Genomic DNA, 24,316 nt, shown 5'->3' with positions numbered 1-24,316 from the left:
TCAAATATGACATGTCACAAGTAGTTTTATTGAAACTGTTTATTTAAGTGAACATAAATACTGTATAACAACAGGAGTACCTTTTTTTAAAAAAGAAATCAAAGTGCACATTTAAATACAAAAAATAAGGGGTGCACCGATCGATCGGCCCTGATTTCCTTAATTTTGCGGAATCGGACGATTCTTTTACGTCAAACCGATCTTATCTACCTCCGCAAAGGTTTTAAAGTGCGTCTGCACGTACGCATACTTCTACATGATGATGTATGTATGTATGTTGTACTATAACGAAACCAAAAACTCACGACACTTTATTTATGGTTGCGGTTCTTTTGTTAGTTTGTCTTGTAAATTGTTGCTATTTATTTTAAGTTCAATATCTCACTAACTACCTCAGACATTGTGATTTCCTTTATTTGTTAAAGAAAAATACTGCTGTGTTATTGTTTTTTAATATAAAATAAGATTCAAACATTGAAGGTGTATGCTGTGAGTTATAAAAAAATCGGTATCGGCAGGTCAGGCTTTTTAAAAATCGGTGATCGGCCAGAAAATTGCAATCGGTGCACCCCTACAAAAAATATCTTAAATAAAAATAGCTCATGAAATAAAATAGGCCAATCTTTTTCTGAAATAAATATAATTATATGAGAAAAGAATAATTACATTACAAAAGAACTAAATATGACAAACCCTAGTAAGGGCAGCATTTATATATAAAGAAAGAAAAAAAAATATATAGATAAATGTAGGGTTGTCACAATACTAAAATTTTCAACTCGATACCATTTTCGATACCACCAGGATAAAAACAAAGACCCCAAAATTTAACAGAAATATTTTTAACAACAAGAAAAATGCAACATGTAAAAATTAACAGCACCACAGGTTAAATATTTATAATAAAAGAGGTAATGCAAACACCGATACTCTATACTTTTGAAAATGAGCATCGTATCGTTTTAGTATCGATACTTTTTTGAGTATCGATACTTTTGACAACCCTAAATATATGCAATATGGTCTAATTCCATACCACATTTAAACAATATATTGATATATTTTGCATATATCGCCCAGCCGTACCGTCTGCCATTTAGTTTCTTTAATCATGTTCATTTCAAAATATCAACTCTATTACATATTCAACATTGTATATCAGTGCCAATTTTTCAAAATCAACATATATATTACTAATCAGTGGTACTGGCTTTTTACTATGGATGTCATACATGTCAGATAATGACACAAGCAGGCATATGAAAACTGCACTGTGCATGCAGGTGACCTTTCTTCACCAACTGCATGCACAAAGAGCCTCAGCATTTAGAACAATCCATCAAGGCTGGCTGAGCCATGCCCTGGAGCTGCTTCCCAACTAGAGCATTCTCTGATCTGATGAAAAACTCTCCTTTACATTTGGACTTGCTTGTAATGATGTTATGATTTACAGTGATCATAGCATCCATGTTGACCAGACTCATTCCCAAGTTGATACTCTCATTAACTGGTTGCTGCAGTTGTTTTTTTTAAAATGTTTTTCCCTTTTTTGTGTGTTTACTTCTCTGCAATTGAGTACACATTATGAAGAAAAGAACAATCATCTTTAAAATAGAAGCATCTGAAAGTAGCACAAGGAATCAATGTCAGTAGAATTTAAGTTTTACTCTAAAGCACAGCATCAGCAGCTGATCATAAACAAACCAGCATGGCTAATTATGCACAGCATCAGCAGCTGATCATAAACAAACCAGCATGGCTAATTATGCACAGCGTCAGCAGCTGATCATAAACAAACCAGCATGGCTAATTATGCACAGCGTCATCAGCTGATCATAAACAAACCAGCATGGCTAATTATGCACAGCATCAGCAGCTGATCATAAACAAACCAGCATGGCTAATTATGCACAGCGTCTCCGCTGATCATAGACATCGTGATCGTGAATTAACCGGCATCGCTAACTGTGCACAGAGTGTCCGGTGCTTGTTGTAAACAAACAGAGATTGCTAAGTGAACGCCTCCTGCAGCAGCAGCACATACACACTGTACTGCTACAGAGCTAACTGTTAGCCTTTTAGCAATTTGCAGGCTGGATGCTAAGGGGTTAACATCCCCTCTGGCTCTGCAGCTGGGAGAGACTGCTGCAGGAGGTCTGTAACACCAGAAAAAGTCGCTGGATTTGTCGCCAGTCGCTTTTAAGAAAAATAGTCGCTAAAGGGGTCTGAAAAGTCGCTAAATATAGCAACAAAGTCGCCAAGTTGGCAACACTGCTTCGCCGGCTTTTACAAATTACGCGTGTTGTTGTGGCGTCGAGTACTACGTAAGTGAGCAGAATGGATGTTTTCTCTTGAAAAAGTAAAATAACCATTGCAATGAGCACTGTAAATGGGACAGGGAACATAAAAAGCCTGACAGAGTAAAACGTACATGTAATTTACTAACTCAAGAAAGTGGGTTTACTGTTAAATTACTCCTGAAGCTACAGTGGCCTAAATTGTCACAGCCAACCGAGAAAGCTAGCTAATCATAGAGGAAATTTAACAGAAACACCAATCAGGTGATTACTAGTTTGATTTTTTTTGTGTTCAGATGAAAATCATTTAACTTGGTATTTGGTCTAAATATTTTTACTGTGTATTTTCTTGCAGAACTTGTACCAGAATCGGTTCCTGGGCCTGGCAGCCATGGCCTCCCCGACCCGCAGCAGCCAGACCCGCCAGCGCTGCAAGAATGCGGTTCGTCACAGCTGCGGTCCGGAGACCTACGCTGTCAACGGTCTGAACCAGGACGACTTCATGCTGGGGCTGCCGCGGTCCACCAGTGACACTGATCTTGTCTCCCAAGACACCCGGTCCACCCTCACCATAAGCTCCTCCCACTACACCATCGGCCAGTCTGAAGACCTGGTGATCACATGGGACATCAAGGAGGAAGTGGACGCTGGAGACTGGATTGGCATGTATCTGGTTGGTAAGTGAAATATGACGTGAATGTTCAAGTTCATACAAAATTAATACAAATAAATTAACTATATTTGATGACATGAGCTTCAAAAGTTACATGATCTACAATCACGGTTCCATAAAAGTTGGGACCCTTTGTAAAATGTGAATCAAACAACAATAACAGCGTCATTTGAATGCGTCAAATTTCAAATTGCCCAACCACGATCCCTGTTGAGGGTCATAGTAGTGATAAGATAGAGTCCCTCATAACAACCACAGCAGTCTTGGTCACACCAGAGTTGTTATAAAAAATGTAATAAAAACAGAGTACTTCGATCTGAAAATGTGCAAAAGATGTATAATGCTCAAACTAGGAAACTTATTTTACAATTGGGGTTGTACATTGTCGAATCTCCTCACTGTCAACCATGTTTTTCTGCTGTACGTATGTTGAGCAGCTCCGCTTGCTGTTTCACAGAGGGGGGAACTCCTGTTTTTGTTTGCCCATGGTGCTAACCAGGCTATATAATACAACTGTCTGTCTCCATAATTATTATCTTACGAGTAAATTCGCAAAGAAGCACAGCTGGAGACGCTAACAAAGTTAGAGACAAGAGAGACAATGAAAGTGCAAACCGCGCAAAAAATGTGCTTAACTGTGTTAAGGTAGCATTGCTTTTTTCAACCTAGCTAGCAAGTTAATACAAATGAAACGTCTTCACACAAAACGGCATTTAAAAAAAGATGACATAACGTTACCTTTATATACCTTCTCCTCCTCTTTTCTTCTCTTTCGATACTGCGCACCGGAGAGCTTTGACGGCCGTTTCATCTTGAAAGATTTATCAAAACATAACGTGTCTGTTACTTGACGTAACCTCTGTGACAGCAGTCTGACCGTCTAAAGGGGGGCAAGGCAATGACCACACGTCATGTGACTCAGCACCACAAGTGACAAAATGTCATTGTTTATCTGTTTCTTTATTTTGTTAATATTTATTATTTTCAGAAAGACAGAACACGAAGGGAGGGCGACAATGGGCATCGGAAATTATTATTATTATTTTTTCTCCCTCGAGGGTGACAGACGGTGCCCCTCCAGCAGATGGCGCTTATGTCGCCTATGCCTAGAGCCTTGCCTGTTAAGATTTCTCAAGAGTGTTAATTTCAAGGGAATTCCTTCATAGCTAATCAGTTGCAGCGATGGGAATACTGCAGAGTTGGAGTAGCATTGCCATTTTAATGGCTTTGTCTTTTTTGCAGATGAGCCTTTGTCTGAGAACTTTATGGACTACAAGAACCGAGGCATCAATGGATCTCACAAGGGCCACATCGTTTGGAAAATTGACTCCAGCTCCAACTTCAGTAACGGTAAAAACAAAAAAGTCTTATTAGCTTTTTGAGAAAAAAAAAAAATTTGTTTGGAAGTTACATGCAGCTGTCACATCAGTGTACGCTTATTCATACTGTTTGCTTGGCCATAAGAACTGTATAAGGTAACTAGAAAATTTCCTCTGGGGAAATTCTGAAAGGGCTACGGGGGCTACTGCCGGTGTGTGTACACTATGATGAGATTCTTCAGAGATTTCAAACAATTAATACTAATAATGTTATGATACTATATTATATACAAGGAGCACACCTACAACAAGCATTCCTTTTCAAGTATTTATTTATACAGCAACCTATGCCCTTTAACCTCAAAATGTGTGTGTGTGTGTGTGTGTGTGCGCGTGTGTGTGTTTGAAGCATGTGTATCTTGAGGAGTGTGTGCGCTTACGCGCATGTGTGTGTGTGTGTATCTGTAACTTTAATCAGAGCAAAGATCAAAGGCAATCAGATCAAAGCAATCAACAGAATTAACTGCCACCTGAATGTTCCGGCACAGTGACAGCAGCCAGAGGTGGACAGACTGGAATTTCTGGCCTCGAACAGAAAGCATTTTATGGAACTTTTTCACAATATCTGTAAACCCTAGAGATGTTTGTGTGTGAAAATCCCAGTAGATCAGCAACCATGCCGAGTTTAAAGTCACTTAAATCACCTTTCTTCATTATTCTGATGCTCGCTTTGAACTACAGCAGGTCTTGGAATGTTTACATGCCTAACTGCATTGAGTTGCTGCCATGTGATTGGCTGATTAGATATTTGGTTTAACAAGCAGTTGAACAGGCGTACCTTATTAAGTGACCTGTAAGCGTATATGTTGAAAAGTCCTCTTCCTAAAAATATCTTGTTGGGAAATAAAATATTCTTTTTGTTTTTGTTTGAGCTTCATGTAAAAATACAGTGTCAAATAGGATTCAGTGTTGGTGAAAGGTAACTAATTCTTGTTTAATCATTTCATTCTTCTTTGTCCTCCTCAGCTGAGAGCCAGGTCTGCTTCAGGTACTACCACGGTGTCACCGGAGCTCTGAGGGCCACCACACCCAGCATCACCATAAAGAAAGGTTCTCCCCCTGTGAGTCTCACCATGCCTTGTGGCTTTATTTTGACATATGCAACTTTTTTCGGGTCTTTATTGATGACTTAGCATCTTGCGTCCATTCTTCTCACTTCAGTCATTCATGTTAAATCAGCCTTTGTGCTTGTCAGGCAATAAGATTCTCCTGAAGTAGCTTCTCTGCTGCTACACTCTGATGGAAGTGCAATGCTATAGTGGCGTGTCAAATAATTAAACATCCATTACAAATCAGTTCGATTTTGCAGAAAAAGGTTTTACTCTTTGCAGGAGCTTTTGACAAATTTTTTGGTCATTTTGTATATTTTTTTGTGTCTTTTTAGTTATTTTGTGTCTTTTTTTGGTCATTTTGTGTCTTTTTTAGTTATTTTGTGTCTTTTTTTAGTCATTTTGTGTCTTTTTTGGTAATTCTATGTCTTATTTTGGTCATTTTGTTTCTTTTTTAAAATAATTTAGTCTTTTTTCTGTCATATTGTGTTTTTTTGTAATTCTGTTTATTTTTTTTGTCATTTTGTGTCTTTTTTGTAATTTTGCGGCTTTTTTTGTAATTTTGTGTCTTTTTGTAATTTTGCTGCTTTTTTTTGTAATTTTGCCGCTTTTTTTATAGTAATTTTGTGTCTTTTTTTGGTCATTTTATGTCTTTTCATGTCGTGTCTCATATGAATGTTGACGTTCCCGTCTCTAAAGCAACCCTGTTATCAGAAGGATGTCCAGCTCTGTGATTAGGTTACAGTCTATGCCGTCCCATTCTGCTGCTCTGGGCCCCTGGAAATGCTGAGGGGGCCAGAACTTGATCTGTACTGCTTCCTGAGGACAACTGAATAAAAATAACCCCCACAGGAAGGGAGACGGAAAGTGGGAGGAGTAGAGATAGGGGGAAAAAAAGAATCCACTCCAGGTAAGTCATTCAGGTTAGGGATGGAAAGCATCAGCTAGAGGAGAAACGCTGGAGACGTTGTTTACTCTACACAGACAGGACAACACTTGATTTATATGGGTGTGATGGACAGTACGTGTCTAAAGCTGGGATTGCTGACTCCTACTCATCTTGAGAGAAGGAGCAGGAGGAGGAGGAGGCTCAGCTGGATAGCCTGGGTAACCATAAATATTCACTTTCTTCATGGCTTTATTTTTCTTTAATCGTATGCTTGTACTGGCTCATTTAGTCCTTTACTTGTTTGTTTTTTTGCAGCATATTGAGAGATTAACATGCATCTGATTCGTTTAACTGCCTCGTTGCATTTGTGAAGTTTAATATCACACATTTCGTGTTATTCTTACGGCTGGTGGTGCGTGGGAGTTTATTATGCAGAAAGTAATGCGATGTAGCCTTTAAAGCATGGGTCTCAAACTCGCAGCCCGCGGGCCAATTGTGGCCCTCGTGATGATATTTTGTGGCCCCCACCTTGATATGAAAGTTTAATGTGAGTTTTATGTGAATGGCACTTTACCGTGTTGTGTGTGGAAGGTCCCTTTAATTACTTTTTTTTGGGTGATTTTGTGTCTTTTTTTTTGTAATTTTGTGTCTTTTTTTGTAATTTTGTGTCTTTTTAAAATAATTTTGTGGGGTTTTTTTTATTTTTATTCTGTGTCTTTTTTGGGTAATTTTGTGTATTTAAAAAAATAATACATTTTTGTATTTTTTTGGTCATTTTGTGTCTTTCTTCTAACCCTTCCTCCTCTTTCAGCTCCTCTGTCTCTCTCCCATCCCCTATATTTCTCCTCTGACTGGCCATAGGATCAATGCCAGGATAATAAAGCTAATTGAAACAGAGCTTTAGAAAAGGCACGTGTTGGTGTTTTGTCTCTGACATCAAAAGTGTCAGACAACATGATTTCTAATATATCAGCAATCGTGTTTTGGAGATCATGAACTTTTTGCACCATGTCAGTTTTATACTTAGAAATCATCATAAATAGGTTTATTGTGTTCTTTAATTGGGTTTTATTTCTCCATTTAATATTTAATCTTGGTTTACTATAGTCTTTCTGTACTTGTATACTGCCATTCCTGACCTTTACTCTGTTATTTGACTGCAGTGGCCCACTTTCCTAATGGGCATCATTAAAGTTTCATCATACGGCCATAATACATGGAACGTGGATGTGACATAAAATGTCTGCTGCAGCATGCCAGAAGCTGAGCTCCTCAGTTATAATCAAGTGAAGATGATACACTGTCCACAAAAATGAAAAAAAAAAAAAAGGCAGCTCTTCAACATAACCAAATTCTTGTAAACTTGACTGTTGGCTGAGACAAAGTCTCTCTACCACTGTGAATCACTTTATTTCTAATCTTCACTCAGTATTTTGGTGTCAGGAATATCATTTATTATATTGACATTTCAGATTTGTTGTTTGCTATTGTTTAAATGAACTAGTGCAGTGCCCGTAGGAAGTATGTATTCGTTAGCATGCTAATGGTGAGATAGCAAATTACGCAGTATGCTGCACTAAAAGTACATTTGCATGAACCCAATTAGCTGATATACTATATTGCATGTAAGTATCTCATATCAAATGATTATGGGCATTATGCTAAGCAACATGAATGTCATCCCTGAATTACATAGTAATGCAACATAAGAAGTGAATAAAGCTAAATCTCCGCTTAGCATGCTAATCGCGCTACAACAACGTCTGCAACTCCATTAAACACTTACTTTTCATAAGGCACCACACCATCCAGCACATACACATTAAACATTGATATTTGCTGGAAACTATTTGAATATTATTGGAAAATCGAACCTTGTAGCGCATTTTAAAACTCCTAAAGATAGGTAGGCTAAATAGACTTCCAGATGAGATGAGTCAGGGTGGAAATCCAGAGTGAATTGTGTTACTGACCAGGTGTAGGCCTATCACACAATGGGGCGGAGCTCCACTAAAAGGCGTCCGATCAGAAACAGTGCAATGCTGCAACACGTCCTACGTAAATAATGATATTTTGAAAAATCAATTCAAAAATCTTCAAAATCGAGGATGCACACCTTCGTGCCATGAGCAAGACACATAGGAAATCTGATGTCAGTCTGACTAGCGGTCAGAGAGATATGAACTAGATACACACACTCTTGCTTTTATAGATAGATGTCGCAGCTCTAGACAACATTTAGTTATATTTAAAATATTTACTTAAAATCCTGTCCTAATAAACACAACAAGAGGCTTGTGGGTTTGAATCCATCTTGTGGAGTTTGCATGTTCCCACAGTCCAAAGACATGCAGCTTAGGTTCAATTGGTGACTCTAAGTTGCCCATAGGAGTGAATGAGAGCTTGATTGGTTGTCCTGTGAGAGTCTGGAGATCTGTCCAGGGTGGACCCTGCCTCTCGATCAGTGTCAGCTGAGATCGGCTCTAAGTGTGTTTTCATATTCTTTTTCATTTGAGGATAGTTCTCAACTCTTTGTGTTTATCTGTGTTCTCAGATATTAAAGCCAGTGGCCATTCCTGAAGCCAACCATGGAATGGGCAACAGGAGACTCATTAACTTTTCCTTGTCAGGTAGGACACCAACATCTGTCTTCTTCTTCTTTGCGTCTTACTGTTCTGCTCTTCCCCTACTCCACAAACCCTTCAGTCAATACTTCCACACACTGGTCCTCATTTATCAAACGAGCGTAGAAATGAACGCAGATCTGAGCGTATATTTCATCTTACAACAGGGTTCACGCTGTGATTTATCAAACGTTCGTATCTCTCCAATCACAGCGTGAGAATGATCGGCTGTTGATAAATGTGGCAGCTCTAAACAAGCGTAATTTAAATACCACGCCCTAATATATATAATATATATATAATATATTCCTGATTCAGATGGCTCTCCTTGAGAGTTTACGACACCGAAGGATACAATACGCCTTTTCTTTTTTTAAAGTCTAAAGAGCTGGTTCTGTGGTTGGAGCCAGGTTGGACACACTGGAGGAGGTGGTGGAGACAGCCACTGTCAAGATGTTCGAGGCCATCCTGAAATACCCAGATCATCTGCTACACAAAACCTTTATGGACCAAAAAAACAGCAGTGGACGGCTCCTCTCTCTCCATTGCAGGATGGAGAGATACAAAAGATCCTTCTCTCCTACAGCCATCAGGCTGTCTCCTCGGGATAAATAAAGTAATTTTGATTGATTGATTTGATTTTGAAACCACCGGTGCCCCTGCCAGATCGGAATCTGGAAGTAGGCATCCTTCAAATCGATTGTGGCAAACCAGTCCCCTGCTGTGATGGCCTGTCTCACCCTGGGTCCCTGCTGTGATGGCCTGTCTCACCCTGCTGTGATGGCCTGTCTCACCCTGGGTCCCTGCTGTGATGGCCTGTCTCACCCTGGGTCCCCTGCTGTGATGGCCTGTCTCACCCTGGGTCCCTGCTGTGATGGCCTGTCTCACCCTGGGTCCCTGCTGTGATGGCCTGTCTCACCCTGGGTCCCCTGCTGTGATGGCCTGTCTCACCCTGGGTCCCTGCTGTGATGGCCTGTCTCACCCTGGGTCCCTGCTGTGATGGCCTGTCTCACCCTGGGTCCCTGCTGTGATGGCCTGTCTCACCCTGGGTTCCCTGCTGTGATGGCCTGTCTCACCCTGGGTCCCCTGCTGTGATGGCCTGTCTCACCCTGGGTCCCCTGCTGTGATGGCCTGTCTCACCCTGGGTCCCCTGCTGTGATGGCCTGTCTCACCCTGGGTCCCTGCTGTGATGGTCTGTCTCACCCTGGGTCCCCTGCTGTGATGGCCTGTCTCACCCTGGGTCCCTGCTGTGATGGCCTGTCTCAACCTGGGTCCCCTGCTGTGATGGCCTGTCTCACCCTGGGTCCCCTGCTGTGATGGCCTGTCTCACCCTGCTGTGATGGCCTGTCTCACCCTGGGTCCCTGCTGTGATGGCCTGTCTCACCCTGCTGTGATGGCCTGTCTCACCCTGGGGACTGTCAGCATCCTGCATCTCAGGGGGCAAAGAAACTCGTTGAGGCTCCTGAGGCCAAGAATAGGACAAAGCCCCCTGTCCTGCTTGGAAACCAAAAAATAGCGGGAGTAAAATCAAGCCTGGCAATTCCTGTAGTCCACCTCTCTTATGTCTTTCTTCACCAGGAGAATGGACAGTTATCCATGCAGAATCTTCACCTGCTGTGGGTTGCTCACTGTGGTAAAGGTTGCCCAACGCATTACAGATGGTCACCACATTATAAAATGATTGCGCATTTAGCTTCTGTTACTGAAACGTTTTTTAATTTAAAGTTTTCAAAGTGTTCTACAGGACAGGACAAACATTTTTTGTGACATTCCATCATTCTTTCCTTCTTTGCTTTCCCGTCCACCTCTTTCAGACCTCCAGGCAGTTGGTTTGAAGAAGGGGATGTTCTTCAATCCTGACCCCTACCTAAAGCTTTCCATCCAGCCTGGAAAACACAGCATCTTTCCCTCGCTGCCACACCACGGTCAAGACAAACGCTCTGGAGTGGTCTGCAACACAATCAACCCACAATGGAGCACAGAGGTACATACACAAACAGTGGTGCATGCTTTCTCTCATAAGTTGATACATTTCCATGCTATTTTTAGACATTTAAATTGTTTAAACCACATGATCTGTATGCATACGGTTTCCTGTATCATCTGTGAAGATTAAGATTCAGTCTGTAGAAAAGGATTGTCCCTGACTTAGAAAGGAGATTGAAAGCAGACAGTCTTTCCTTACGAGGCAAATGGAAGCATTTATTATTTATTTTTCAGATGCTTTATGTGTATAGTTGCAGGTGTTATTCACATCTGAATCAAGGTCAGTGGAAAAGGCATCTTTAGCTGTTTACACTAGCGCACAATAGTTGAACACACATCGCATCAATGTCACTCTGCTCTGCAGTATTACACCAGACTGATTTCCTCAGTAAGTGTCAGCTGAAGCTTGCTAACATTAGCTCAGTGATATTGATTTAGCTAACATCTAGGGGAAGATTTAAATGGTCAAACAGAATAGATTAAAGGAACACTTACATTAGCAATAGCTTATGTCATCATGCTGGCCTGCATGTTTTCTTGGTTTGTTGCGGGTTCTGCTCTAGCTTTCAGTGGGACTGTAGCTGAATTTTGTCTGAGAATCGGTTTTCATATCAAGATCTGATATTGTTAGGTAACATGGCTGGCAAAGATGTAAAATTAAATTAGCGCAAGAGGCCAAGCTGATTAATCAACTAAAGAAAAAGAGGTATTTTGTGTTGGCCAAGGTAGCTGTTTTCTACCTGTACCATTGGTGATTGCGCCAGGCGGCAACCTCCAGGTCTGAGCAGGGAGGCAAACCAGGAAGTGATTAAGCAGCATTCTACTTAAAATTTCAGCAGGGGGCGCTAAGTGTGGCTGCAAAGGAGAAAACTTCTCACTTGATTTATACCTCAGAACGTTTTTTTAGGACAACACTATGGTCTCAATTGCTAGTAAAAAATCTTCTTCAAGATAATTTGCTATTAATAGTTCTAATAATGGCCCCATTTAGAAGAAAATAGAAGATAAAGAATCGTATGATTTGGGGTGTTGCCACTACGTCAATTATCTATGGATTGTGCAGATGCATGCAAGTCAATATTGAACTGAATAAGACTTTACAGTAAATTTCTAGTATGTTTTGAGATATTTTTCAATGGTAACGTTTTATTTGGTTTGCCTCATTTTTTGTTTTAAAAAAAAAAAAAAAAGTCATCAAATACTTTTTCAGCAGTTTCCATTATTGACTCTGTGTGTTGATGTGTGATTCCATGATGGAAATATAGAGACAAATTAAGAGTAACAAGCAAAGTGTTTTAATAATCTTGATATGTACTTTTGGGGCATGACTGGAAAGCACTCAATGGTTCTTCAAACAAAGTAGGTCAGTATAGTGGTCAGTTTTATTTTCGTCTCAACATTGCATTGTTATTTAAAGGCATGTGAAGGAGGAGAAATATTCCAACATTTAAAACGTTTCTAAAATAAACGCAGTTTGACAGATTGCACAATAAAGAAAAAAGGGAGGATTAGGTGCTTCTTTGGTTTCAGCAGTAGAGTAGGAAAGTATGTAATCCATGAAAATCATCTTTGCTGTGTTGAAAATAAGATCAGACAATTGATTTTTCATTTTGAGAGTCTTTCTTGGAAAACTGCCCCTTCCTGGAAAGTTAATTGCCAGTCAGTCCTGTTGTGGACAAAGAGCACAAGCAAAAAGGCTTTTAAAGTATTAACATTTTCGGTAGGTTTAAGATTAAGATTTTTTTTTAAAGATTTATCCTTTATTAATCCAACAATGGGGAAATTCAATATCTGTATTTAACCTATCCTTTTTTTTTACACACACAAGTGAACACAGCATGCAAGGAGCAGTGGGCTGCACATTACTGCTAACGCTAACCCGCTAACGCTAACCCGCTAATGCAAGCCCATATCAATAACATTACAGTTACAGCCACACACCCAAAAAATAACATGTCTTTCAGTGCTAATATACTGTGGGGTCCATAGGAATCCAACGGATTAATTTCATTTATTTGTAAACTCTTATGAATAGCATAGCAACTCATAAGTTTGAGTGTTTTTTACAGGTCAAAGTATCTCTACACCTCACTCAAATCTCATTTCATTGTTCGGACTCCAAGTTTGCTAACTCCTGACTCCAATTAACTCTTAATGGAGTCATTAGCCAAATGTTTCACTTACTTTTTCTACCAGTTTTATAAATGTTTCATGGATAAATACAACCAAGACATGAAATATTATAATTGTTTGTATGGTATTAGGTTATGCACATTGTGTTTGCATATACTTGGGCCTTAAATGCAGATCAGATCCCATTTTATGACAAAATAATGCAGAAAACTAGGCCATTTCAAAGGGTTTCCTTACTTTTTCTACCAGCATTTTGAATGTCTCATGGATAAACACAACAAAGACATGAAATATTATAATTGTTTGTGTTTTATTAGGTTAACCATGTTGTTTTTGTCTATACTTGGGACTTAGAGATCCTTATCAGATCCCATTTTATGACAAATGAATGCAGAAAACTAGGCCATTTCAAAGGGTTCACTTACTTTTTCTACCAGTATTATGAATGTTTCATGGTTAAATACAACAAAGACATGAAATATTATAATTGTTTGTGTTTTATTAGGTTAACCATGTTGTTTTTGTCTATACTTGGGACTTAGATGCAGATCAGATACCATTTTATGACAAATAAATGCACAATACTTGGTCATTTCAAAGGGTTCACTTACTTTTTCTTGCAACTGTAGATGGATAAACTGTAGCATCACTAGAATTTACTGTTTTGTGCATAACACAAAGGTTCTTTTCAGTCATACTGCAGTGTGCTTCTCAGAAGGCTCCACAGCGTACGCTCCACCTTTTATTACGTCCCGGGGGAAACTCCATACGCTGATTTAATGTTGTGTCCCCCTCGGCAGCATCCACTCAGCTCAAAGCCATTTTTCCTTTGCCAAACAGCTTTTAATGTTGAAAGTGGAGCTCAGCTTGCTTGGCAGTAATGTACTGAAAACTCTAATGGGTCTCCATAGCATGCTAAACTCAGTCAGTATGCTTTCCATACTGCAGTCTAGTACTGTGCAGCTGTAAGAGACAATTTTGCATCATTATATAACAAGATAAAATAGCTTAGTATTAGCACTCAAAAAAGTAAATAAAGCATGACAAGAATGGGTCCTGGAAAGTATTGTCCATAGAGCTCTCTTAAAGATATATTGTGTTGCTATGAACATTTTTTAAATTATTAATGTGCGGTTATATTTATCTCCATTTGCCAGTATATTGGATGAGTGCTGACCTTGATTAATGTCATTTACTTCTAATGTGCTGAATCTGATATGTTTTGATTGATTTTTTTGGTGATGATGACCAGCAGAGATCTCGTCTTATCCTTCTTGTGAACAACTGATCTTATCGTTAATCTGTGTATCATTCGTTCTTTCCATTTTCAATTGGCAATCAAAATCAAATAATAAAAATTTGACTGGTTATTTTGTTATTTGTTTTTATTATAAAACAAAAAACGAAAAAAATGCTTGTTTTTTCATATTTCAGTCTTAGGCTCAGATCAAAAATACGAAATGGAAAAACGAGCAGCAGGAATTAATTTGATTTTAATATTTAATTGGTCCGGACCCGGGAGTTTGACTGCAGTCAAGTGAGCCATCACTATATAATAATAATAATATATAATGTAGTGACCCGTATTGTGATATTTACGGTAAATTCATTGAGACTGCTTACCTGACATGAACGATAAACACTTTACTGTCATTCTTTCTGACTTTTTTTTCAGTATAAAACTCTTACCCGCATAGAGGAGATGAAGTATTAACTTTACATGAACACACTACGTGAAATAATCAAATTGCGTCGCGCCGAAAATGTATTTGTTGTGTCGACGTGTGGTTTTCAGTTTTCAGAATAAAGTGTTACACAACCAGGCCCAAATATCAGATAAATATGGAAAGAAGATTAATTGCATGATATTCACAGAACAGTTCACTGTGGATTTTTAAAATTTTTTATAAAATGCCTTGAGATATAGACTGAACAGTAAAATATTACATTATATTAAAATTCATAATAAATTGCACTTGAATATTTACTGTACAGTGAACAGATTGAGACCATAGTGTTGTCCTGAAAAAAAAATTCTGCTGGAATTTTTGGTAGAATGCAGCTTAAGGCACTTCCTGGTTTGCCTCCCTGCTCAGACCAGGAGGTTGCCGCCTGGACTGTCCTGGCAAACTGTAGTGTATATACAAATAGCAAACATCCTTCCAGTGCAATGACATTAAGTGGTCTAATCCCTGTGTGTCTCTTTCTCCAGAGGTTTACCTTTGTTTCTCTGCCCACTGACGTCCTGGAGATCGAGGTGAAGGATAAGTTTGCAAAGAGTCGGCCAATCATCAAACGTTTCCTGGGGAGGCTCTCTGTACCTGTCCAGAGGCTGCTGGAGAAACATGCCATCGGGTAAAACACACAACACTCTATGTACTCGTTGTCAGTCCAAATATTAGTGAAGTCGCAACAAAGCTTCATGAACCATTGTCTTTATTTTCTGAATCCACTAGATCAGCTATTCTCAAACAGTGTCTTTTTTTGTCATTTAGTGTCTTTTTTTGGTAATTTTGTGTCTTTTTTGGTAATTTTGTGTCTCTTTTTGGTCATTTAGTGTCTTTTTTTGGGGTAATTTACTGTCCTTTTTTTGGGTAATTTTGTGTCTTTTTTTGGTCATTTAGTGTCTTTTTTTTGTCATTTTGTGTCTCTTTTTGGTTATTTTGTGTCTTTTTGGTAATTTTGTGTCTTTTCTAGTCATTTTGTGTCTTTTTTTTGGGTAATTTTGTGTCTTTTTCTGATCATTTTGTGGTCAATTTGTGTCTTTTTTGGTCATTTTGTTTCCTTGTTTTCGTCATTTTGTGTCTTTTTTTAGTCATTTTGTTTCTTTTTTTTGTCATTTTGGTTCTTTTTTGGTCATTTTGTATCTTTTTAGAGGTAGAGGTAACCTCACCTAGCGGTAACCTCACCTAGAGGTAACCTCACCTGGCGGTAACCTCACCTAGCGGTAACCTCACCTAGCGGTAACCTCACCTAGCGGTAACCTCACCTAGAGGTAACTTCATCTAGAGGTAACCTCACCTAGTGGTAACCTCACCTAGAGGTAACCTCACCTAGCGGTAACTTCACCTAGAGGTAACCTCGCCTGGCGGTAACCTCACCTAACAACAGAAACACAAAGCTAATGGAAAAATGGCGAAGCATCAGGGAGACGAAAATGCTGAATATCTTAAAAAGAAAAAGAGAGGGTACCATGAAAGTCACATTGAATTCGGCTTTATAGAAGCAATGGACGATGGGGGGGTCGCCAAAGTTTACAATGGTAAAAAATGTGGGACCCTCAAGAAAAAGGTTGGGAACCACTGCACTAGCTCACATAGTCAGTGGATGAGATGAAGGAAGTGGGTGGTTGTTGTCAGTTTAAATCTCATGTGATCGTCTTATTCTATGATTTCATTAGCTATATTTCAGTTCTTTTTCTCCATGTCTCAGCCTGCACTTCTACCTTACATGGTCTTTCCTGTTTTTCTCTATCTGTCCACAGGGATCGGGTCGTGAGTTATACGCTGGGTCGTAAGTTGCCAACAGATCACGTCTGTGGCCAGCTGCAGTTTCGCTTTGAGCTGACCTCTTCTATTCACCCAGGTACATCAGGCAAAGAGCCATCCAGCAGTAGATATATTGTTAACCCCATCCTCCCCTTCCCTACTATTCAGCTCTCAAATCAGCTGTCACTTGATAGGAAACTGTTTAAAGCTCTGGAGTTGTTGGAGAAATCAACAACTAGAGAGTCTTTCACATTTATTAACTCTATGGAGTCTTAGAGGGCTATTTTGTCCATTTTTTTTTATCCTTTTCATGTCTTTTAATGCCTTTGTAAGTCATTTTGTGTCTTTTTTGGTCATTTGTGGGGGTTTTTTTGTCTTTTTTGTGTCTTTTTTGTGTCTTTCTTTTGTCATTATGTGTCTTCTGTGTTTTTTTTTGGTCATTCTGTCTTCTCATTTTGTGTCTTTTTTGGTCATTTTGTTTCCTTTTTTTGGTCAATTTGTGATCTGGCATCATAATGCGTACCATAGAGGGTTCAGTACTCTTCTAACAACAGAAGGGTACATAACCCAAACTTTTGCATTTCACAACTATAATATGGTAGACACAAACCAGTATAATGGCACCAACTTACAAGAGTTTATTCAACAATTTGATTTCTCCATGTGTTCTTTGACTAGATGATGAGTCATTTTGTGTCTTTTTTGGTAATTTTGTGTCTTTCTTTGGTCATTTTGTGTCTTTTCTGGTAATTTTGTGTCTTTTTTTGATAATTTTGTGGTCAATTTGAGTCTTTTTTGGTCAATTTGTGTCTTTTTATTCAACATTTTGACCTCTCCATGTGTTCTTTGACTAGATGATGAGGAGATCTCCCTGGTCATAGAAGCAGCCTGTCCTGAGGTTGGAAATGCAGCAAATGCCAACCATGCAGCTGATGCTCCTGATGAAGACACACTCAGTGTGGGACCCGACATGCCTGATCTTCCTCTGGACGCCCCTCCTGGCCCCCAGACCCCCACCGACCAAGTGTCCACACTTGAGGAGGTCCATCCTGCCGAGACTGGGGAGACTGGGGAGGCCGAGGAGACACCGGAGGTGCAAGAAACCGCCGAGGAAGAGAATACAGTCAGAGAGGAGCTCCAGTCTACGGAGCCACGGGTGGAGCCGGAGGAGGGGCCCTTGGCTGAGCAGCAGGAGGAGATCAGTGGGGAGGGGGTGGAAAATGAAGGAAGGGAGGAGGAGGAGGTGGAGGAGGAGGAGAGAGCACAGTCTACACCACAAGCTGAGGATGTGGAAGTAGAAGAAAAGGAGGTTGGGGAGGAAACGCAGCCAAAGCCAGACGACTCTGACAATCCTGAAGTTGTATCAACAAGCGTAGGGGCCCCAGCAGAGGGGGCCCCAGCAGAGGGGGCCCCAGCAGAGGGGGCCCCAGCGGAGGGGACTATAGCTCCTGAGGAGGCCCCGAGTGAGCAAGCTGAAAGGGCCCCACAGAAGGTGCCAGAGGGAGAAGAAAGGAGCAGCGTCCCCTGCCCCTGCCAGCAGTCCCTCTTCTCAAACTACAACTCCCAGGCTCCCTTGCGCCGCAAAAACCGGCCCAGCTCGCTTCCCGTGTCGGAGCTGGAAACGGTGATCGCCTCGGCCTGCAGCGAGCCGGAGACGCCGCGCTCCCACTACATCCGCATCCACCACCTCCTCCACAGCCTCCCCTCGGCCCAGCACAGGGCCCCCAGCCAGGAGGAGGAGGAGGAGCAGGAGGAGGTGGAGCCCGGGGAGGTGGAGGACACGAGCAGCATTCAACAAACCACCTCCACATCACCCATACTTAAAACCTCCAAAGAGGAGGAGGGGCAGGAGGACGAGGAGGAGGACGATACAACTCAGTCTCCCTCTCAGGTAAGGTCAAAGGTCAAAGGTCAATGGTAGATGGACCTGCACTTATATAGCATACTATACTATACATACTATACTTATATATAGTCGATTTGCGACCACTCAGAGCTCTTCACACTAAAGACTGCACTCATTCACCCATTCACACACACACACACACACACACACACACACATTCATACTGGTGGCAGAGGCTACCCTTAACCAGCTATTCCCAACCTTGGGGTCCCGACCCCAATTTGGGTCTCGAGATGATTTCTGGGGGTTGCCAAATCATTTTGGAAGTCAGCTCTGTCTCCACTGTGTTAAAGTGTTCATGTGTAATTTTGTTTCTTTTTTGGTAATTTAGTGTCTTTAACCTCACCTAGAGGTAACCTCACCTAGAGGTAACCTCACCTAGCGATAACCTCACCTAGAGGTAACCTCACCGAGAGGTAACCTCACCTAGAGGTAACCTCACCTAGCGGTAACCTCACCTAGAGGTAACCTCACCTAGAGGTAACCTCACCTAGCGGTAACCTCACCTAGAGGAAACCTCACCTAGCGGTAACCTCACCTAGAGGTAACCTCACCGAGAGGTAACCTCACCTAGAGGTAACCTCACCTAGTGGTAACCTCACCAAGAGGTAACCTCACCTAGAGGTAACCTCACCTAAAGGTAACCTCACCTAGTGGTAACCTCACCGAGAGGTAACCTCACCTAGAGGTAACCTCACCGAGAGGTAACCTCACCTAGAGGTAACCTCACCTAGCGGTAACCTCACCTAGAGGTAACCTCACCTAGAGATAACCTCACCTAGAGGTAACCTCACCTAGCGGTAACCTCACCTAGCGGTAACCTCACCTAGAGGAAACCTCACCTAGCGGTAACCTCACCTAGAGGTAACCTCACCGAGAGGTAACCTCACCTAGAGGTAACCTCACCTAGTGGTAACCTCACCAAGAGGTAACCTCACCTAGAGGTAACCTCACCTAGAGGTAACCTCACCTAGTGGTAACCTCACCGAGAGGTAACCTCACCTAGAGGTAACCTCACCGAGAGGTAACCTCACCTAGAGGTAACCTCACCTAGCGGTAACCTCACCTAGAGGTAACCTCACCTAGCGATAACCTCACCTAGAGGTAACCTCACCTAGCGGTAACCTCACCTAGCGGTAACCTCACCTAGAGGTAACCTCACCTAGCAGGAACCTCACCTAGCGGTAACCTCACCTAGAGGTAACCTCACCTAGTGGTAACCTCACCTAGAGGTAACCTCACCTAGTGGTAACCTCACCTAGAGGTAACCTCACCTAGCAGTAACCTCACCTAGAGGTAACCTCACCTAGCGATAACCTCACCTAGAGGTAACCTCACCTAGCGGTAACCTCACCTAGAGGTAACCTCACCGAGAGGTAACCTCACCTAGAGGTAACCTCACCTAGCGGTAACCTCACCTAGCGATAACCTCACCTAGAGGTAACCACACCTAGCGGTAACCTCACCTAGCGGTAACCTCACCTAGCGATAACCTCACCTAGAGGTAACCTCACCTAGAGGTAACCTCACCTAGAGGTAACCTCACCTAGCGGTAACCTCACCTAGAGGTAACCTCACCTAGCGGTAACCTCACCTAGAGGTAACCTCACCTAGCGGTAACCTCACCTAGAGGTAACCTCACCTAGAGGTAACCTCACCTAGTGGTAACCTCACCTAACAACAGAAACACAGAGCTAATGGCGAAGCGTCAGGGAGACCAGAATGCTGAATATCTCAAAAAGAAGAAGAGAGGGTACCATGAAAGTCACATTGAGTTCGGCTTCACAGAAACAATAGATGATGGGGGGGTTGCCAAAGTTTACAATGGTAAAAATGTGGGTCCCTCAAGAAAAAGGTTGGGAACCACTGAGCTAAGTCAATCTATGTTGATTCATGAATCAATAAAATATATGTTTTACCTCCTACACAGATTGACATTGTGTTTCTTGCAGGTCCCAGAGTGTCCGGGCCCCTGCTGCCACCGCTGCCTCCCTCGCAGCCTCTCCATCGAGCACCTTTCTGAGCTGAACCAGCTTCTGGAGAACGAGGGAGAAGGAGGAGGACACACAGCAGTCCGACGGATCTCCCCCTCCGACCTGGAGAGCGAGGAGGGCGATTCCAGCAATGGAGTGGGAAGAAAAGTTAGCATGAGCACCCACAAACACCCGGGCGAGAACGAGTGCGAGTTTTGTGACACTTCCTGCTACAGCACTTCCTGTTACAGCACTTCCTGTTACAGCACTTCCTGCTACACCAACTCTGGCTACGAGGGGAGGAACCGCTTCTGCAGCCACACCCGCCTCTCCTCGGTGGACAGCAACAGACTCTCGGGCAGCACCGTGTTCTCCTCCCAGGACGAGGAGGAGGACGAGGAGAGCGCCTTCGAGTCAGTGCCCGATGTCGACTCCGTGCCAGAGGGCCAGGAGGTGGGCAGGGCGGGAGGAGAGAGGAGGACGGGGAGGTTGAAGGAGGCCAGGAGAGGAGAGCAGGAGGCGCCAGCTGTGGCAGGACCCAGTGACAGAAACAACATCGGTGAGATAAAACACCACCTTCTTTCTTGTTTACGACTTCACCCTCTGAAATCTTCGGCTATTATGTGCATCAAGAAATGACCAAAAAACACACAAAAGGACCAAAAAAAGAAACAAAATGACAGAAAAAGAAACAAAATGACCAAAAAACAAAAAAAAATGACAAAAAAGACACAAAATGACCAAAAAAGACACAAAATTACAAAAAAAATGAAACAAAATGGCCAAAATAAAATACAATAAATGACCAAAAAAAGACACAAAATTACCCCAAAAAGACACTACATTACCCAAAAAAGAAACAAAATGACTAAAAAAAGACACAAAATTACCAAAAAACATGCAAATTGACCATAAAATGATCAAAAAAAGATATAAAATTACCAAAAAAGACTCTAAATGACCAAAAAAGACACAAAATTACCAAAAAACACACACATTGACCATAAAATGATCAAAAAAAGACATAAAATTACCAAAAAAGACTCTAAATGACCAAAAAAGACACAAAATTACCAAAAAAGTACATAAAATTAAGCAAAAAAGGACTCAAAATGACCACAAAAAGACACAAAATTACCAAAAAAGTTGACTCCGTGCCAGAGGGCCAGGAGGTGGGCAGGGCGGGAGGAGAGAGGAGGACGGGGAGGTTGAAGGAGGCCAGGAGAGGAGAGCAGCAGGCGCCAGCTGTGGCAGGACCCAGTGACAGAAACAACATCGGTGAGATAAAACATCACCTTCTTTCTTGTTTACGACTAAAACCCTCTGAAATCTTCGGCTATTATGTCCATTAGGAAATCTGAACCCAAAAGAAACAAAGGAAAACATAATATCTGATCTTGAAAATGATGTTTCAAAACACAAAATGACCAAAAAAATACACAAAACGACCAAAAAAAAGAACAAAATGATCACAAAATGATCAAAAAAAGACAAAATGACCAAGAAAGATAAAATGACTAGAAAAGACACAAAATGACCAAAAAAAGACACAAAATGACCAAAAAAAGAAACAAAATGACCAAAAAAAGACACAAAATTACCAAAAAAATTACATAAAATTAAGCAAAAAAGGACTCAAATTGACCACAAAAAGACACAAATTTACCAAAATAGACACAAAATGACCCAAAAAAGAAACAAAATGACCAAAAAAGACACAAAAAGACTAAAAGTCACAAAATCACCAAAAAAGGAAACAAAATGACAAAAAAAGACACAAATTGACCACTAAATGACCAAAAAAGACACAAAATGACAAAAAAAAGACATAAAATGACCAAAACAGACACAAAATGACCAAAAAGGAAATAAAATGACCAAAAAAGACACAAAGTGACAAAAAAAGACACAAAATGACCAAAAAAGGCACAAAATGACTAGAAAAGACACAAAATTACCAAAAAGGAAATAAAATGACCAAAAAAGACACAAAGTGACAAAAAAAGACACAAAATGACCAAAAAAGACACAAAATGACTAGAAAAGACACCAAATTACCAAAAAAAGACACAAAATGACCAAAAAAGACACAAAATGACTAGAAAAGACACCAAATTACCAAAAAAAAAAAGACACAAAATGACCAAAAAAAGAAACAAAATGACCAAAAAAATACATTATTTTTTTGTCAATATGAATAAAATTGCATAATTCTGCACCAATTGTGTGTAACAACTGGTATCAACCCCAAAATTGCTGCAACAACTTGTTGAACACGGACTGGACTTTAGAAAGCGTCCACTAATGTTATGACCCTTTATTCACCATAATAGGCTTTACTAATTAAATAATTCATCAATTAAGTCATTTTAATTAGATGTTTTTCACCAGAATAACTTGACACACAGTGCTGAGCGACATCTCAAATGAATCTTTCAGATTATGTCAACCTCTTCTATGACATTTATTGTTGACCTGCTATCTCCCCCTAAACATCCACCGCCCACAACCACCAATTCACAGGCAAAGAGTGCATATTTCTTTTTTTTTCCTTCTGTCTTTCATTCCCCATCATCCATATCCATTATGTGTGAAGAGCTGGGTCTTCAGTCTCTGCTTTAAAGGGACTCAGTGGATTAAATGGAGTTTGGTAACTTGTTCCACTACCGAGGAACTCCAGAAGAGAAGAGTCTCCGGAGCCACATGAAGAAAAAAAAAGTACATTTAATTTCCATTTATCATTGGTGTAGGCCCAAAGCAATTTATATTGTTCAATTGTAAAAAACGTTAAGCTTATATACGCCAATAAAGCATTTCTTTTTAACATAGTCATGGAAAAAATGAATAGACCACTTTTGTTTTCTTCAGTTTCTTGTTCATTTTATTTGCCTGGTACAATTAAAGGTTCATTTGTTTGGACAAATATAATGAGAACAACAAAAATAGTTGATAAGAGTTTAATTTAAGAGCTGATATCTAGACATTTTTCTTGTTTTCTTGATAATAACCAAAATCATTATCAAGAAAAACCATGGAAAATGTCTAGATATCAGCTCTTCATTATTCAATGGTCTAATCATTTTTTCCATGACTGTATTAGTCAACTAAAATGTGCATCATAGCTTACGAAAATCTTACAAAAAAGCCTTTTTTTTTTAAAAAAAAACTTCAAGTCTAGTTGACTTCAAGTCTAGTTTTGAGTTTCCCCAACTCCAAACTCCAAAATCATATTAATATATACTAATTTTGACCAATTAGTTATGTTGGTAGACTCATTTAGACTAAGTAAGTAAGGTTTTTGGCTCAATTCCGACAATTTGTATCTTATTTTGGCCAACAATGGCTCTTTTGTTAGTAAAGGTTGCAGACCCAATGTAAAAATGAAAAATTTAGAAAAAAAATCTGCAAGAAACAGTCGTACAAACAGAGTTATTCTTCAGTGACTTGTACCAGGAGAACTTGACTATGACGGCATATTAGGGCCAAGTATGAATAAAAATAATAGTAATATTTAGAGAAAAAAGTTGCAAATTTACTAGATTAAAGTGGCAAATCTACAAGAAAAAAAGTCGCAGATTTAAGAGATTTAAAGTAGCAAATCTGCACGAAAAAAGTCGCAGATTTATGAGAAAAAAGTGGCAAATTTACTAGATTAAAGTGGCAAATCTACAAGAAAAAAAGTAGCATATTTAAGAGATTTAAAGTGGCAAATCTGTGCGAAAAAAGTCACAGATTTATGAGAAAAAAGTGGCAAATTTACTAGATTAAAGTGGCAAATCTACAAGAAAAAAAGTCGCAGATTTAAGAGATTTAAAGTAGCAAATCTGCGCGAAAAAAGTCGCAGATTTATGAGAAAAAAGTTGCAAATTTACTAGATTAAAGTGGCAAATCTACAAGAAAAAAAGTTGCAGATTTAAGA

At 40.3% G+C, this 24,316-nt stretch overlaps 1 protein-coding gene across 1 annotated transcript in view; it reads left to right on the top strand.

The window, feature by feature from the left end:
• Positions 1-24,316, top strand: part of LOC131962140 (E3 ubiquitin-protein ligase HECW1) — a 57,102-nt gene that overhangs the window by 4,725 nt on the left and 28,061 nt on the right. Inside the window, exons 2-10 of the mRNA XM_059327105.1 lie at positions 2,653-2,974; positions 4,213-4,320; positions 5,316-5,410; positions 8,842-8,917; positions 10,726-10,895; positions 15,243-15,385; positions 16,515-16,615; positions 17,373-18,409; positions 20,377-20,956. Coding sequence (XP_059183088.1) covers positions 2,653-2,974; positions 4,213-4,320; positions 5,316-5,410; positions 8,842-8,917; positions 10,726-10,895; positions 15,243-15,385; positions 16,515-16,615; positions 17,373-18,409; positions 20,377-20,956 — 2,632 coding nt within the window. The remainder of the gene's footprint in view (positions 1-2,652; positions 2,975-4,212; positions 4,321-5,315; positions 5,411-8,841; positions 8,918-10,725; positions 10,896-15,242; positions 15,386-16,514; positions 16,616-17,372; positions 18,410-20,376; positions 20,957-24,316) is intronic.

Source organism: Centropristis striata, chromosome 23 (assembly GCF_030273125.1).
Source record: "Centropristis striata isolate RG_2023a ecotype Rhode Island chromosome 23, C.striata_1.0, whole genome shotgun sequence".
Classification (NCBI taxonomy): domain Eukaryota; kingdom Metazoa; phylum Chordata; class Actinopteri; order Perciformes; family Serranidae; genus Centropristis; species Centropristis striata.
This window is presented reverse-complemented; position numbering and strand designations above follow the sequence as displayed.